Source organism: Dermacentor silvarum, chromosome 7 (assembly GCF_013339745.2).
Source record: "Dermacentor silvarum isolate Dsil-2018 chromosome 7, BIME_Dsil_1.4, whole genome shotgun sequence".
Classification (NCBI taxonomy): Eukaryota; Metazoa; Arthropoda; class Arachnida; order Ixodida; family Ixodidae; genus Dermacentor; species Dermacentor silvarum.
Genome location: NC_051160.1, coordinates 30102123 through 30118785, shown reverse-complemented (window position 1 = coordinate 30118785; position 16663 = coordinate 30102123). Strand labels below are relative to the sequence as shown.

Below are 16663 nucleotides of genomic sequence, written 5' to 3'. Positions count from 1 at the left end.
TTCTGTCAGTGTCCACCTTGTGGACATAGCCATTTCGTCTGCTGCTGAAGTGCTGATTGGGCGGGCGCACCTGTTTCCTTCTGACGTATATCTCAGCCTAGCCAATCAGAACTTCAGCAGCGGACGAAATTGGCATGTCCACTAGGTGGACATCTACAGAATACCCCCCCTGCTCTGGTTCCCTACACAACCAGTGGGGGTCGCGCCAATCATGCCAAGAAGAGAACACGTGCTGGTCGACGTCACTCACTCTGCAGCTGCTGGATGGCGAGCCGGTACTCGAGCTCCTTTTCGTCCACGTAATCCTGCGACTGCTGGGCGATCTGCTGCGCCAGGCTGGGTCCTCCCGGCTCCACGTACTCGCAGATGGGCTCCTCGGACCACACGCGCTGGCCCGACGGCTGCGGCACCACGTCCAGCGGCACGCGGCGAGGACTCGGCACACCAGCACCACCAGCGCCGGTCGATATCGTTACGTTCGGGGTCGTCATGATCGTTAGTTGCACCGGGTGGTGCTGCTGCTGCTGCACCGCCACCCCAAGTCGCGGCGAAGGCTGAGACCGCGGAGAAGGCTGCTGCTGCTGCTGCATCGGCGGCGTCGAGTACCACGACTGGTCGTACTGGACTTGGCTAGTACCAGCCGCAACGCCGGGAGGCGGTCTGTACGGCTTGGGCGAAGGCGAAGGCTGCGGTCTTTGGAAAGCCGGAGAGGTCTCCTGGCCCGGATAGGGCGGCGTCTGGAACTGCACGTGCTTGTGGAACTGGGGCGACGGCTGCTGCTGCTGCTGCTGCCCCGGGGTCCTGGCCGCCGCGGCGGAGCCGGGCGGCTTCCAGACGTCGGCCTTGGCCTCGACGACCCGCACGCCGGCCGGGGACGGCGGCTGGCGGGGCGACGGCGTCGAAGACGCCGCGCGCTGCTGTTGCGGCGCCGAGGCGCCGCGAGCAGCGGCTAGCTGCTCCTGAAAGCGCCTTTGTTGCTGATGCTCCAGCTCCCGCTGTTGCTGGTGCATCTCCTTCTGCTGCTGCTGCCAGGAAGAGGCCATGTCGCCCTCCTCCTCGTGACCGTCTGCGGCAGGGTTTTCAACCACAGATTGTTGTTGCGGCTGTGGCTGCGGCTGCGGCTGTGGCTGCGGCGGCGGCGGCGGCGGCGGCGACGAGGACGAATCTGGCGGCTCAGGTCGCCCGCTCTCTTTGCCGGGCGACTCGCCAACGCGACCGGCGCCTCCGTCACTGCCGCGCCCCTGTCGATTCCCCATCCCGGAACCACCTGGGTTGCAACACGGCGTTTGGGCCCCGTGGAGCTAAGACGGGGCGTGCTTCGATATTAGCTGGTCGTCGTCGCCGCCGCATGCCAAACGGATCATGCAAGACTGCCCGCTAACATAGCTTGCTATATAGGGTGGTTGGCTAGGGCGAATTGCTGATGCACGATCTTTCAGGTACAGCGCGCACAAGGAGAAGACGCAAAGGAAAAAAAAAATGGCGCACGCTGCGTTCGTGTGCCTTGCTTTCTTTGTGTTTCGTATGTCCTTGGTGCGCGCTGTACGTAGAAGAACACGCCGACGTAGGCTACAAGTGCTACAACTGCTACAGCTTGCAGAAGCGGGGACTGTGTATACCGGCAAGCTTCAAGAATGAATATAAGCGGGAACTGCCTGCACTGCTTGCGGAAAGCGGTTGGTTATGGCTGTATAAAAAATTATCTCGCCACTCTCGCTCTGTAAATAAGCGCGCACACGACAAAGCGGAGATACGTGTACTGCGGTTACAGGGGACAGCGTGTCGGCTTTGCAGGCCGGGTATATGCGGCTTGGAACTATACGACATGGGAGGAGGCAAGCGATGACGTATGCTGTGGATATGCAGACAGCTTGCCACGCTTGCAAGAAGCGACTACAGGGCTGAGAAGACAAGCACAGTCGATTCACATTTCAATGGCATGCCCGTAGTTCAAGACATACACTGGGGTGAACACATTCATAAGAAAGCACTGTCTAATCAGGTCTAAAATTTAAGCAAGAACTTAAAAGTACACTGAAGCGGAACACTAAATCAGTTCTTGGTAAACTCTATTGACGTTAATTTCGCGATAATAGGTGGACTATTAGGAGAGAAAATGAAGGCCCAAGTTTCATTTTTTTTTAATTTCGCGCCACCGGCACAGGTAGTTCTGTGACGTCACGAATTTCAAAGTTTTTTTCTTCTTTTTTTTTCGTACTTAGGCCATGTTCGGCTCACTAAACGTACCCGAAACTTGTCATGTTGAGACCTTGGCTCCTTTAGAACCGAATCTATTTTCACTTTTGAACAATTGATTTCATTTCTACCGATAAACACCAGGTACTCGCAGGCACCGTCAAAATCAATGACGTCACAGCGATACGGTGCGGGAACTTAAAGGCGGCGTAGCCATTTGTCTTTCCTTCTTGAGCCTTTTTCCCGCTTACTAAGCGTATTCTGACGGAAGAGTGTGTGCGTGTGTATGTGTGTGTGCGCGCGCGCGTGTGTGTGTTCGTTTATGGGTGTGGGTTGTAGAAGGGCAACTTAATAATACAGGTGAAACTGTTTTTCTCTGTAGTGTCCTTTTAGGACATCAAAGAAGGCCAGAGGTAAAGGTTGAATTACCCGAAAGCCTTGCTAACGTCGGCAATGCACACAACTGGCAGACACCGAGGGCACAAGATGAACGGACTGTAGAAATGACGTATACGCATTGTTTGAAAGTCGTGTGACACTCTATTGAGTGGAACCTACGTCTGACGTCACCCAATCGGCAGCGACATCATGCGGAATGCGCGCGTACCTTTAAGCGTCTGAGCGCGTCGTCTGCTCAATTTCGAGCACAGCCACGAGTGCCGCCACGCCTCGCAACTTCCGCGCTAGTAATGCGTTACATTTTGAAACAGGAATTTACAAGACGCAGGTGTGTAAAAAAGCAAGCATGGTACAGACGAGCCAAGTAGACGACTACGTTGACACTTCTGCTTATCGCTTTGAATAAAAATCTTTAATTACAATGTGACTTTCGATAACTCGACTACGTGTCTACTTGTGGCCTGCAAGAAAAATTCGCGCCATAAAAGTACTTAATTTATTTTTCTGTTTCTTCTCTTTAAAGAGCGAAATTGCATAGCGAAGTTTTAGTGCGGTGTCGGTTGTCATGTGGTTTTCGTGCGGTTTTCGTGTGCTGTCGCTTTCCACGCGGTTTTTGTGCAGTGTCTGTTTCCATGCCCCTCTCGTGCGGTGTCGGCTTCCGTGCGGCTCTATTGCGGTGGTGATTCTCGTGCGGTGTTGGCTATCGTGCGGTTCTCGTGTGGTGGTGGTTCTCGTACGGTTTTGTACACTTCTCGTGTGGTGTCCGTTCTCGTGCGGTTTTCGTGCGGTGTCGGCTTCCGTGCGGCTCTCTTGCGGTGGTGGTTCTCGTTCGGTGTTTGTACGGTTCTCGTGTGGTGTCGGTGCTCGTGCGGTGTCGGCTATCATGCGAGTCTCGTGTGGTGTCGGTTCTCATGCGGTTTTGTGCGTTTCTCGTGTGGTGGTGGTTCTCGTGCGGTTCTCGTGCGGTGTCGGCTATCCTGCGGTTCTCATGCTGTGTCGGCTTCCGTGCGACTCTGTTGCGGTGGTGGTTCTCGTGCAGTTTTTGTACGGTTATCGTGTGGTGTCGGTTCTTGTGCGCTTTTTGTGCGGTTCTCATGCGTTGTCGGCTATCGTGTGGTTCTCGTGGGGTTTTGTGCGGTTCTCGTGCGGTGTCAGCTATCCTGCGGTTCTCGTGTGTGGTGTCGGTTCTCGTGCGGTTCTCGTGCGGTGTCGGCTTCCGTGCGGCTCTCTTGCGGGGGTGGTTCTCGTGCGGTGTTGTGCGGTTCTCGTGCGGTTTTTGTACGGTTGTCGTGTGGTGTAAGTTCTCGTGCGGTGTCGGCTACCGTGCGGTTCTCGTGCGGTGGTGGTTCTCATGCGGTTTTGTGCGGTTCTCGTGCGGTGTCGGCTTCCATGCGGCTCTCTTGCGGTGGTGGTTCTCGTGCGGTGTTGTGGGGTTCTCGTACGGTTTTTGGGCGGTTCTCGTGTGGGGTCGGCTATCGTGCGGTTCTCGTGTGGGGTCAGTTCTCGTGTGGTTTTGTGCGGTTCTCGTGTGGTGTCGGTTCTCGTGCGGTGCCGGCTTCCGTGCGTGTCTATTGCGGTGGTTGTTCTCGTGAGGTGTAATGCGATTCTCGTGCGGTTTTTGTACGGTTCTCGTGTGGTGTCGGTTCTCGTGCGGTTTTTGTGCGGATTTCGTGCGGTGTTGGCTATAGCGTGGTTCTCGTGTGGTGTCGGTTCTCGTGCGGTGTCGGCTTCCGTGCGGTTCTCGTGCGGTTCCCTTGTGTTGTCGGTTGTCGTGCGCTTATTGCGCGGTTCTCGTGAGGTGTCAGCTATCGTGCGGTTCTAGTGCGAAGACCTCCAAGAATGCTCCAAGTCGGTTGTCGCGCGGTTATTGTGCGGTTCTCACGAGGTGTCGGCTATCGTGTGGTTCTCGTTTGGTCTCGGCTATCGCGTGGTTCTCATACGATGTCGGCTATCGTGCGGTTCTCATGGGGTGTCGGTTCTCGTGTGGTGTCGGTTCTCGTGCGGTGTCGGCTATCGTGCGGGTCTCGTGTGGTGTCGGTTCTCGTGCGGTTCTGCTGCGGTGGTGGTTCTCGTGCGGTGTTGTGCGTTTCTCATGCGGTTTTTGTACGGTTCTCGTGTGGTGTCGGTTCTCTTGCGCTTTTTGTGTGGTTCTCGTGTGGTGTCGGCTCTCGTGCAGTGTCGGCTTCCATGCGGTTCTCGTGCGGTGGTGGTTCTCGTGCGGTGTCGACTATCCTGCGGTTCTCGTGCGGTTTTTGTACGGTTCTCGTGTCGTGTCGGTTCTCGCGCGGTTTTTGTGCGGTTCGCGTGTGATGTCGGCTATCGTGCGGTTCTCGTGTGGTGGTGGTTCTCGTGCGGAGTCGGTTATCCTGCGGTTCTCGTGTGGTGTCGGTTCTCGTGCGGTGTCGGCTTCCGTGCGGCTCTCTTGCGGTGGTTGTTCTCGTGCGGTTTTGTACGGTTCTCATGTGGTGTCGGTTCTCGTGCGGTTTTGTGCGGTTCTCGTGTGGTGGCGGTTCTCGTGCGGTTTTGAACGGTTCTCATGTGGTGTCGGTTCTCGTGCGGTTTTGTGCGGTTCTCGTGTGGTGGCGGTTCTCGCGCGGTCTTTGTGCAGTTACGTGCGGTTTCGGCTATCGTGCGGTTCTCGTGCGGTGTCGGTTCTCGTGCGGTGTCGGCTTCCGTGCGGTTCTCGTGTGGTTCTCTTGTGTTGTCGGTTGTTGTGCGCTTATTGTGTGGTTCTCGTGAGGTGTCGGCTATCGTGTGGTTCTCGCTTGGTTTCGGTTATCGCGCGGTTCTCATGCGATGCCGGCTATTGTGCGGTTCTCATGTGGTGTCGGTTCTCGGTGATTTTGTGTGGTGCTCGTGCGGTGTCGGCTATCGTGTGGTGTCGTCTTCCGTACGGTTCTCGTACGATTTTTTGCGGTTCTCGTGTCGTGTAGGTTGTGGTGCGGTTATTTTGCGATTATCGTGTGGTGTCGGCTATAGTGCGGTTTTCGTTTAGTGTCGGTTATTGTGCGGTTCTCATGCAATGTCGGCTATGGTGCGGTTATTGTGTGGTGTCGGTTTCCGTGCAGTTCTCGTGTGGTGGTGGTATTCGTGCGGTTTTTGCGTGGTTCGCGTGCGGTTCTAGCTTTCTTGTCATTTTCGTACGGTTCTCGTACGGTGTCGGTTTTCATGCGGTTTTTTGCGGTATCGGTTTTCGTGTGGGTCTCGTGCGGTGTCGGTTTTCGTGCTGCTCACGTGCGGAGTCTGCGTTCCTTGCGGTTCTTGTGCGGTTTTGGTTTTATTGCGGTTCTCGTGCAGTGTTGGCTTTCTTGCGGTTCTCGAGTGATGTCGGCTTTCGTGCGATTTTTGTGCGGTTCTCGTGTGGTATCGGCTTTCATGCGGTTTTCATGTGGTGGCGGCGGCAACGTTAGGTAGCCTGGTCGGTATCGAAGAGGAACCGGCGCATCGCACAGAGAAGAGCCGACGCAGCATGCAGGAACACATTGCGCCGAATATAGCGGAGAGTAGATAAGTATTAAGTCCGGATATAGCAAAGCGATTAACAAGACTTGGGTATAGAGAAGAAACTGCACTGGACGTTTTGAAGCGTTTGTCAAGTCTTGGGTTAATCTCGTATAGTGGTGTAGCAAAGCGATTAACAAGACTTGGGTATAGAGAAGAAACTGCACTGGACGTTTTGAAGCGTTTGTCAAGTCTTGGGTTAATCTCGTATAGAGGCAAACCTGACCATTATACCGAGATTCAGAAAGATGCGAGACCTCCTTTACTACAGCTCGGCTATATTTTATGTATGAGTTGCTCGGATTGGCATACATCTGCGAAGGTTCTTTCTTCAGTTACACTAAGGTTGATAGATGGGCTAAAGTTGGTACGGGTGCATTGCTACAACTACGCGACTGACGAGGCACCACGTAGAAGAAAGGAAGAAGACGACAGTCTCGTCGCGTAGCGGTACCAGTTTCTTCTATTTTTTTTCCCGCGGTGCAAGTGACGGCAGCGACGTATGGCCACCGCATCTTCGTGAGGTCACGTTATGCAGTTCTTCTTTAATAATAGACGCGACGTAGTTACATAATACAACGCAAAGCTTTATGCGCTATGGCGAAGACGCCAGGATGCACTGTCAGAACCGCGCAACGTGGAGCGACTCCGCGAGAATTAATTGGGGTGCCCCACATACCGAGAGCCCTCTCACGAGCCGGCGTTTCTGTAAATCCGCAGGTCCTGACAAATGTTCCCGCTGCTTTCATCCTCCTCCCCCTTCACTAAGCGACGCTAAATAAAGACGGAGTCGCCGTGCCCAGACGCGGAATTAATTGTTTTGTTTGCGTTCAACGCGTCGGGCACCAAAGCGCAGATCTTACAGCTAATGTGGCAGCAGTGAAAGACGTACTGACAATACATGCTTCCCGTACGCAAATGGGTTACACCTAGTCGGGCCCATGAAGGTTAGAAAACACAACATATTTTTAGCTTGATAGTATACATAGGTTGCACGGACGTCATCACGGACGCCATATTGGGGTACCAACAGGTCGAGAAGGGGCGTAAGCAAGGAACATGACAGCATGACAGCAACAAAAAGCGCGTCTTGCGTCGAACGTCAGATCGATAACATTAATAAACCGGTGAAAAACAATCGGCGTGAAAAAGCAAAACAGTTTGCGCGTGATAATACGTTGTACTGACGTCATCTTAGTCGCCATCTTAGGGTACCAGCGCGGTGAGATATGGCTGCGTGACGTCACATGAATACTATCTATATAATGGTTGTCTCGAAATGCCGTCCTGGTGTCGTCTGCATTATCCTGACGCCACGACACGAGCAGAATTTGCTGATGTCGTTGTCACCGTTAGCCCATAATTGCACCGTAAATAATGTGACCCTTAAAAGTGAAAAAGGGTGTAAATAGGTCTATAGCTCACATCCTTACACACTTTTTGAGTGTAAGGGTGTGATCTTAGAGTGTAATTGTACAGTGTAATTATTGCACGACGTATGAAGATGTTGCTCACGAAAAAATTGACAATAGTGGTTTACAGTAGAAAATGACTACCAAACCTCTCTCTCTCTCTCTCTCTCTCTCTCTCTCTGAGTTTCGTGCCCCGTTGCGGAACCCTCGGCGCAGGTACGTCATCGTGAGGCCCCGAATTTCGAAGCGCGATCCTCTCCCATTTGGGACCATTTCGGCGCAAGGAGGATAAGTAATCGAAAACTTGCTAGGTTCCGTAATTGGTTCCTTCGGAACGCAACGCTGTCCTTGCTTACCGTCAACTTGCGCTTATTAGTACTTCATGCTCTTTAAGCTACACGACGCGTTGTCGCGGCGCACGCAGTGCAAGACACGCTACACGAATTTAAATCAGTCGATTGCGCGCCACCGGCAAGCAAGGCGACGAGGAAGGGCGGGCGTTGTACGACTCTGTGGCAAATGCGGAACAACGACAACAACAAGAACAGCAGCAACAACAGCTACAACTACTACCACCACTACTACCACTACTACTACTACTACTACTACTACTACTACTACTACTACTACTTCTACTACTACTACTTCTACTACTACTACTACTACTACTTCTACTACTACTACTACTACTACTTCTACTACTACTACTACTACTACTACTACTACTACTACTACTACTACTACTACTACTACTACTACTACTACTACTACTACCACAACTACTACTACAACCTGCTATAGCAGACGGATCGGAACTGACGACCCTCGCAGATGGACCAATCGACAGCCCATACGCTGGTGACGTCACCTGCATGACCCTGTTGGCCTCGCGACGTATGGAGAAGGGACCGGAAACTCCCGGAGAGGAGCAGGCGATTGCTTCTTCTTTTTTTTTTTTTAATTATCAGAGCTAGGTGACTAGGAGCCCTTTAATAGTTTAGTTTGTTTGAGGTACACATGGTTTCAAAGTTGGTTTATTGGTAGGGCCATTTTTAGCGCTATAGACGGGACAACAGAACATACAAAAGAACATAGATGTGATTTGATTTGATTTACTAGACAACTTAAGTGTTTATTGTTCGATTCTGCAGCATATATGTCAAAAGAATCAAAGATTAAACTCTTGCCCAGAGTCGCTGTGTTGTATTTCTGTAAATAGTTCTATTTACCGAAATTCTATTCTCCCTCCCTGTCCTTTTACTGCCCCCCCCCCCCCCCCCCCCCCCCGTACTGGTGACCGCTGTTCAGGTGCCAGCAGATTGTGCGAGTGCGGTCAGCAATAACTTCCGATCCTTTGTTTCCCTTTATTTATTTTGATAAACAATCAATTAGTACTACAGAAATGACACATATGGCTCATCCAACCTTGTAGCATACGTCACACGTGTCTAAAAAAGAAATTTAAGGAACTTGCCACTAATGCTAGCTGCTAGTCATCGTCTCTAGTATAGTTCCTCATACTCCTGCCCCCCCTCCTCAACGTCTATGTGCCTCCGCGGAACGATCACCAATCAATTCAAGGTGGTGAAAGTTCCATCATGCCGCACTATCATATCGACAATAGTCCTTTTTTGTGTCACAAACAAGCAGCGATTGAAACCACGCCCCTTCCCCCTCTCCTAACACGCACTCTTTTCTGTAATGACCCGTGCCCTGAGAGTGTGTATGTATACATAAAATAAATAAATAAATAAATAAATAAATAAATAAATAAATAAATAAATAAATAAATAAATAAATAAATAAATAAATAAATAAATAAATAAATAAATAAATAAATAAATAAATAAATAAATAAATAAATAAATAAATAAATCGTTTTCCCCGTCCCAGGAGCTGGAAAATAGCGTTCCGTCTAGTCAGACTCGCGGCCTACAGCCGCGTCTTGTTTTAATGAGAAAAACGCGCACGGTAGAATACTCAAATTTACTGGTCGGCAAGACGACAATAAGGACACTCGTCAAGATGCGCACATCCCGACTGAATTCTCGCGGCCGTTCTGCAGAGTGTCGAGAAAGAAAGAAAACTCTATTGTTTGCTGCGGCCGCGCTTTCGCCCTGAGTCCCCAAGGTCAAGGGCGCGCGTCCCATTGCTAAGCGATTCGCGAAGCTGCCGCAACGTACTACCGCACGCACGCACGCACGCACACAGACACACAGACACGCACAAACAAAATTTAAAAGAAAAGCTCATAGTGCCATTTTCATAGACGTGAATGTCGACGCTATAACGCGCGCACTCTGCCACACATTCTGCTCAAATTGCATATTATGCTGCGTTTCGCCCTTGCCACGAATACTGAGCTGATGTTGTAATATACAAGCAAAAGTTGTTCACGGATGCAGGCTCACTCGAAAGAGATCAAACGAAACCTTTCCTTAAAAAAAATGATGATGTTCTGTTGCAAATCAACACAATGCCTATTGAAGGCAACAAAATGCCCACAGAACATTTTCTTTTGATTTTTAAACAGCCTTTTTTTTTAATTGACTGCATGAGAGTAAAAATATGGACAAATGCTTTTAGGTAAGACCTCATTGTTAAGATTACTTTTGTCCACTTAACGACGTATTGCTATGTGTCCAGAGGAGTGATGATAACGAAGATCACGTCTCCTAACTCAGAGCAATTTGGTTATTTTTACTGTGCTCTAAGGAGCTAAGATTTACCCCTACCGAAAATCTGACCACGCTCCACGTCTGTTATCTATACGCTGTACCGTAAAAACTCATTCCTCCTCTCCCATCGTTATAAATACACGCTCCTGTCATGCGTTCTGTCTCGATCCTCTCTTTTGAAATCGACCTCCAGGTAACTCTTCTAGCACAACTGAAGAACGAAGCGCTTACGATTCAATGGTAAAAATCGAACCTCGAAGTCAAGTCGGATCTGCATCGAGTCGAAGCACACTCGAGTGAAAGCAGCTGTCTTGCGACCGCAGATTATTTAAATGACCTTCTAACGGGAGCCACCTATCTATCCGTTGTTTTTAAAGATCTTTGTGGTCTTCTGTTTGGCCGAACCCGGTAATCTAGCCCTGGGTGGCCGCTCGACGCTATACCGAGCCTTGATGAGCCGATTGAGCTACTTAAACTACCGGCCTTCCGTAACCCTCTCCTTCGCTTTTCTCTCCGCCTTTAGAAAAAAACAATATTGGTAAGGAGGAGGTACGCACACATACACTTACCAGCCGTTTCCTCGTCGGCAGCCCATGTTTAGAGATAATTAAGAGCATATATATAGGCGAAGACACACAAAGAGGGGGGACGACGCCGAACACACACACACGCACGCACGTTTACAGGTCTGTCTGTTTAACGCGAACAGCCAAGCCACCGCCGTCGGTCGGTCGTTCCCAGCCTGGACGTACTACGCACGCATCAACTGCCGCCGGGAGAAGAGGGGAAACCGGCGCATATTACGCGCTCTCTCCAATGGCCCGACGTATCCGGTTAACGGGACGACGCGACGGGCAATCTCCGAGACACCGGACGCCATAGAAAACACGCCGGCACGTCGCTATCGACGGGCTCTTTTCGAGGCCACGGCCGAGCATGCAGGTCAGGTATACGTGACGTATCACGTCAGCGGGAATTAAAGAGAGAGAGAGAGAGAGACAGAGAAGTACTACAAGGGCTCTGTCTGGAAGCTCTGCAAACGTTGCTGCTTACCGTGTCCGGGCACGTCCTCTTGGCAAACCCTTTGTAGCGACGGTGGCGAGGGATCACTGGCTCAGCGGCTTCCTCGCGTCTTCAAGTCCACGACTGGCCCCCCGCCCCCAACTTGCGGACGACGTTTTACGCAGAGACGGGAAGAAAGAAGCCGAGAAACGCGTTTCGGAAAGGTAGCAAAAAAGCCAAGCCCGGCTGTCGGGTCCTACGTGTATTCTTCTTCGATGCGCCACAGACACGTTCCTTTGGTCCAGGGGTTTGCCCCCGGTATGGGTGAGCAGGAGGAGTAGATTGCAGTATACTCCACGACGTCTATTCCCTCCGGTCACTCCTTGAGGTCGCGGTGCAGCTTTTATGAAGCTGCGGCGTGGCTGCCTGCCGTCTCTTTGCGCGACTACGGAGGCAGGGGCGCGCGCACTGGCTCGTTCGCCCACCGGTACTGGGGCCCGGTGCTGGAAAGGTCCCGCAGGGATGGGGCGACGAAGTGATGGGGGAAGGGGTGTGGCGGCGGAGACGCTGGCGAGGGAGAGAAATGGATGCGGAACGCACGAACACACGCACACACACTCCAGGAACGCTGTGCAGAAGCTCGAGAAAGTTCCTACACCCTCCGCTTCTTCGCCCCCCCCCCCCCCCCCGTTTCCCCCTCCCAACCCCCCTCGAAAAACCCACACACCTACCCGGACCGCGTCTCTTTCTTTGCTTTCACCGAGGAGCGAACGGAAGATGGTTGCTGCTAATTTTGAACGCCGCCGGCGCCCGCCTCCGAAAAAACGCTGGCCGCGTCTGCAGTCGTCTGCTAGCGAAGCAGCAGCAGCAGAAGTGTGCTTTCGTAGCCGGCCCTGCCCGGTCCTGCCCGACGTCGCAGGAACGGATTCGCACACACGCCACTCACACCAAGTCCCGAGTCGCTGAGGAAGCGCTCGACTTCGTCGACGCGTCGGCAGCATCCATGTGACTCCCCCACCACCGAGTCGATCGCGTCGACGAGAAGTAAACGTCGCCGCTTTTTCCCTTTTTTTTTCTCCCGTTCTTTTCTTTTCTTCCTCGACGGATGAAGAATAAGAGTCGGGATAGAAGAGAGCTGGCGGCTTCTGTAACCTGCCGCTATTCGATGCAGCAGCTGCGTCCGCGGTGTAAGCTCTGGCGTGCGCGGAATGTTGGAATGGCGTGTGCGTGCGTGGCTGCGTGTGGGTGTGTGTGTAAATAGACGCGACGCGTCAACCACTCCCGGAGAAGGCTATAGGACGTTTCATAAGAGAACGCCACCGGCCGGGCGTGATACGGCGGCGGTCAGATTACGGCTCCCCTTGTCGGCCTATCTTCCGCACAACGCCAGTGCCTCCGTCACCGTTGCACGTACACTATACACTCGAGAGTGGATTGCCCCGTCGTCTTCTTCACCTAGCTCTTAGCGCGCTCTTATCTTCGAGTCCAGCAACCCGCCCTACATGTCCGCTTCACCGTCGAGCAGCCTTCCGTTAGACGTGAACGCCTAGCCTGCCTGTTCCCGTATATCGTGCCGTGTTCTTGTTGACGTCTACGATTCTGCCAGGACTGCGGCAACGCGTTATATACCGGCTCTCGGGTTAGCTCACCTTTCTCCGTTCCGATATGGGTGCGAGAGACGCGTCGATATCCGCTTGCACAGCCAGTGTAATACCGCGTGGATAATAAACTCGCTGACTGACAAACTTGTCCCGTCAGCGGAAACCTCGTTCCCATGACGCAAAGCACGTTTTTACGACCACGCATGCGTCTCCGCGACACGATATCCTGTCTCATATTTGCATCGGCGACACCACCAGTAATGCTCGTTTGAATCGCAGCGAAATACGTCAAGAAATAAAGAATGAAATGAGTCTGGGCTCGTTAGTAGTGGTAAAGCGCTTGTATACTACATTCGTGCAGGACTTGAACGGCAGTAAGAACAAATGAACCGGTTTCTGGATACCTCTTGCGACAGAGTACCTGTTTGTCCCATAGTTCCACTTTTTTATGGTCCTTAAATTGTACACCCTTGTGGAATATTTCACGCTTAATTATCAATTAGGTTTCAAGCCCCGAAGTTGCACAGATGACTGCTGAGACGGCATATAGAAGTGGGAAGGTGCGTATAAATTTTTACCGCCTGTGGTTCCTTAACGTTCACCTAAGTCTAAGTACACTACGCCCCCCCCCCCCCCCACCCTTTCTTCTTTTTATTCGTTTTTCTTTTTCTTGTTTGCATTTGGTGCTCTTCGGAAAGCAGTCGCAGCGCTCGGGATTCGCACCCGAAACCTTATTTCTCAAAAGCTTAAAGCCACGGCCTCAAGAGACGGCCGCGGTATACTCTTGATTGAGAACATACAGAGTAATTAAACGCACTCCGTCAAGAAGTGCCAGCAATTTTAAAGAGAGTAAATATGGAGTGAAATAAGAGACTAGCAGTTTCTCCCTCACAAAAGGAGTTGCGAGATCTCCGTCGTTTTTAGAGTGGAGGAGACATAATAACAGAGATGAAACAGAAGCTTCTGTGTGAATCTTCAGCTGTGTACACCTTTCTTGCAAGAGTTGCAGGTACTTGGACTCCGATTTCTGTTTTGTTCTGCTCTCTTCTGTTATGCTACATAAGTTGTTGTGGAGATATTGCGGTATAAAACACTTCGGTTACACCATTATTCTCTCAGTTGTGCAGCTAATAACAAAAATATAAATTATTATTGCAATATGAAAAAAATTACAATGCAGTACTCGGGGCTGCGTGTTGTCCTCCCCGCCTGGTCGTCGTGTGTTTTCCGCGCTGTACAGTAAATTACACGTTGTTCGTGGGAAAGAAATAAGAAAAGTTAATTAGGCAATTGATTTGTTTCAACAGAAGAACATACATGAGTGCTGAAACAAATTTTCATAGCGGTAGAAACTACCAAACCCTTTTCACAGCCGAAGGGATGACGCTTAGCGAATGCGAAGCCTGGGAAACACAATACATTTTAATTTGTAAGGAACCACCTCGTCGACGTCATGGTGCGCACTCGGCTTACCTCTGTCGGCACATGCATACTACTGAGATATGCGCATATAAGCGGGACGTATGCGCATATAAGCGGGTCATGTACAACAACAACTGTACGCATTCGCCAGCGCGCCCTGCGGACAGTTGTCGTTGTAAGGCCAGCTGGGCGGCATCTCGTGGTATGCGAGCAAAACGTGTTATGTTATTCGTGTGTTTGATCCGCTCCGCTTCGGGATACAGACGGGGAACAGCCAAGCTGCGCCTGCGAATTCTATGCCAAGATTGTATCGAAATGTCGGACCTGACGTCATCATCATCACCATCATCATCATCATCATCATCATCATGAGCCTAATGTTCTTTTTATGTCCATTGTAGGACGAAGGCCTCTCCCTGCGATCTCCAATTACCCCTGTCTTGCGCTAGCTGATTCCCCAACGTGCGCCTGCAAATTTCCTAACTTCATCATCCCACCTGGTTCTCTGCCGTCCTCGACTGCGCTTCCCTTCCCTGGCACCCATTTTATAACTCTAATGGTCCACCGGTCATTTGACCTACTCATTAAATGGCCTGCCCAGCTGCATTCATTTCTCTTAATGTCAACTAGAATGTCGGCTATCCCCGTTCGCTCTCTGATCCACACCGCTCTCTTCCCGTCTCTTAACGTTACGCCTAACATTTTCCGTTCCATCGCTCTTTGCGCGTTCCTTAACTTGTTATCGAGGTTCTTTGGTAATCTCAAAGTTTCTGCCTCATATCTTAGCAGTCATCAATACCACCGCATCATCATACGAGAAACGGAAGTCTTGGTCGTCGTTTCCTGCCCTAATAGGTCAAACATTCGTCCGCCAAATCAATGGAAATTGAGTTTTGAGACAATGCTTTACTTTGACAGTCTGCACTGGTAGCTACTTAGCGTTCCTTTAAAGCTTCGCTCCTGCGTGAGCAGCGAGACTACGACAAGCTGTCACAGAAACGTGACTGACGTCCGGTAAAGTGGGAGATGTAAAAGCACTTATTCTTAGAACACGTAAAGGAGGAGGAAAATGATGCAATATGAGAGTGGTGTTAACGCCAAATAGCTCCTTCAGTCTATTGGCGTGTGCGTCACATTGCGTAGCACGTGTGTTCGAGAGCACGTGCATACAGGATCACGTGCGTTCGAGAGCACGTGCATACAGGATCACGTGTGTTCGAGAGCACGTGCATACAGGATCACGTGTGTTCAAGAGCACGTGCGTACAAGATCACGTGCGTTCGAGAAGCACGTGCATACAGGATCACGTGTGTTCGAGAGCACGTGCGTACAAGATCACGTGCGTTCGAGAAGCACGTGCATACAGGATCACGTGCGTTCGAGAACACGTGCATACAATATCACGTGTTATTTGTGAAGCAGGTCACTGACGAAGGTCAAAATGAAAATAAAATGACGTTTCGGAACCCGTACGGATCCCTTGTTCACAATCTGGCCACAATGTTCAGAACAAGGGATCTGTACGGGTCCCGAAACGCCATCTTATTTTCATTTTGACCTTGGTCAGTGACCTGCTTCACAAATAACAATGCTTTTACCTGACCAGACGGTATTCCTTTCGAACTCTTGACTAAGATCACGTGTGTTCGAGAGCACGCGCACGCGTGCCAGTTTTCATTCGACCACAGACGCTGGAATGGAACGGGCGAATAATAATAGTCAACCTTACCGATCTCTTTGGCGTCGCACTTCTCTTAGCAGGCCCCTCCTTTCACCATGCTTCCTTCGACAAACGTCAAGCCTCGCCTTCGAGCTCGCGACGTACCTCACCGCGTCGACGTCTCGCGTGCGTGCATTCGCACGAACTGCTGCTTGCAATTCGGCACAGCTTGCGAAAACGGTGTAGGTCTGTAAACGTTCCATCACATGCGTTGAATGACATTGCTTGATAGGCCACAGGCGGCCGAATTTCGATGGGAGCGAAATGCAGGAAACACCCGCTTACTTATAGATTTAGGTGAACGTTAAAGAACCCCAGGTGGTCCCAAATTAACCCAGAGTCCCCCACTACGGCAGACCTCATAAACAGACCGCGCTTTTGGCACGTAATTGTTTTTACCAGCTCGCGTCGCGCATACAATCTGGTTACGCAAGGTTCGGCGAGAACATACACGACAAATAGAATCAACGATAACAATCGAGTAAGTTCCAAATCGTGCAGGTGCGTCTCGAGCCGAGCGATAACATTGAGTTGTTGGCGGGTGAAATGCGGTCTCCGGAAAAGGGATAAACAAGTACACGTGTCAATGTATGCTCTTGTAAAGGCCGAAACGTCGAATTAAATGTTGGTTTATGTATACGTACGCCTCCACTTCTCGCAGCACACGAATAACTAAATTCTAACCTAAAACCAAAATGCAATATATATACACACATATATATTGTTACGCGC

The 16663-nt window shown here is 51.0% G+C and overlaps 1 protein-coding gene across 3 annotated transcripts in view; it reads right to left on the bottom strand.

The window, feature by feature from the left end:
- The window catches only part of LOC119457858 (plectin-like), a 110354-nt gene extending 98527 nt beyond the window's left edge, over positions 1-11827 (bottom strand). The window contains exons 1-2 of one of the 3 annotated variants that reach the window (XM_037719612.2): positions 11240-11827; positions 251-1267 (exon numbers count right to left, since the gene is read on the bottom strand). In XM_037719612.2, the coding sequence (XP_037575540.1) occupies positions 251-1256 (1006 nt within the window). In that variant the 5' untranslated portion in view covers positions 1257-1267; positions 11240-11827. Of the gene's footprint in view, positions 1-250; positions 1268-10755; positions 10815-11239 lie in introns of those variants that run through there. The other 2 variants (XM_037719613.2, XM_049670495.1) reach the window with 2 other exon arrangements.
- Between the last annotated feature and the right edge of the window lie 4836 nt (positions 11828-16663).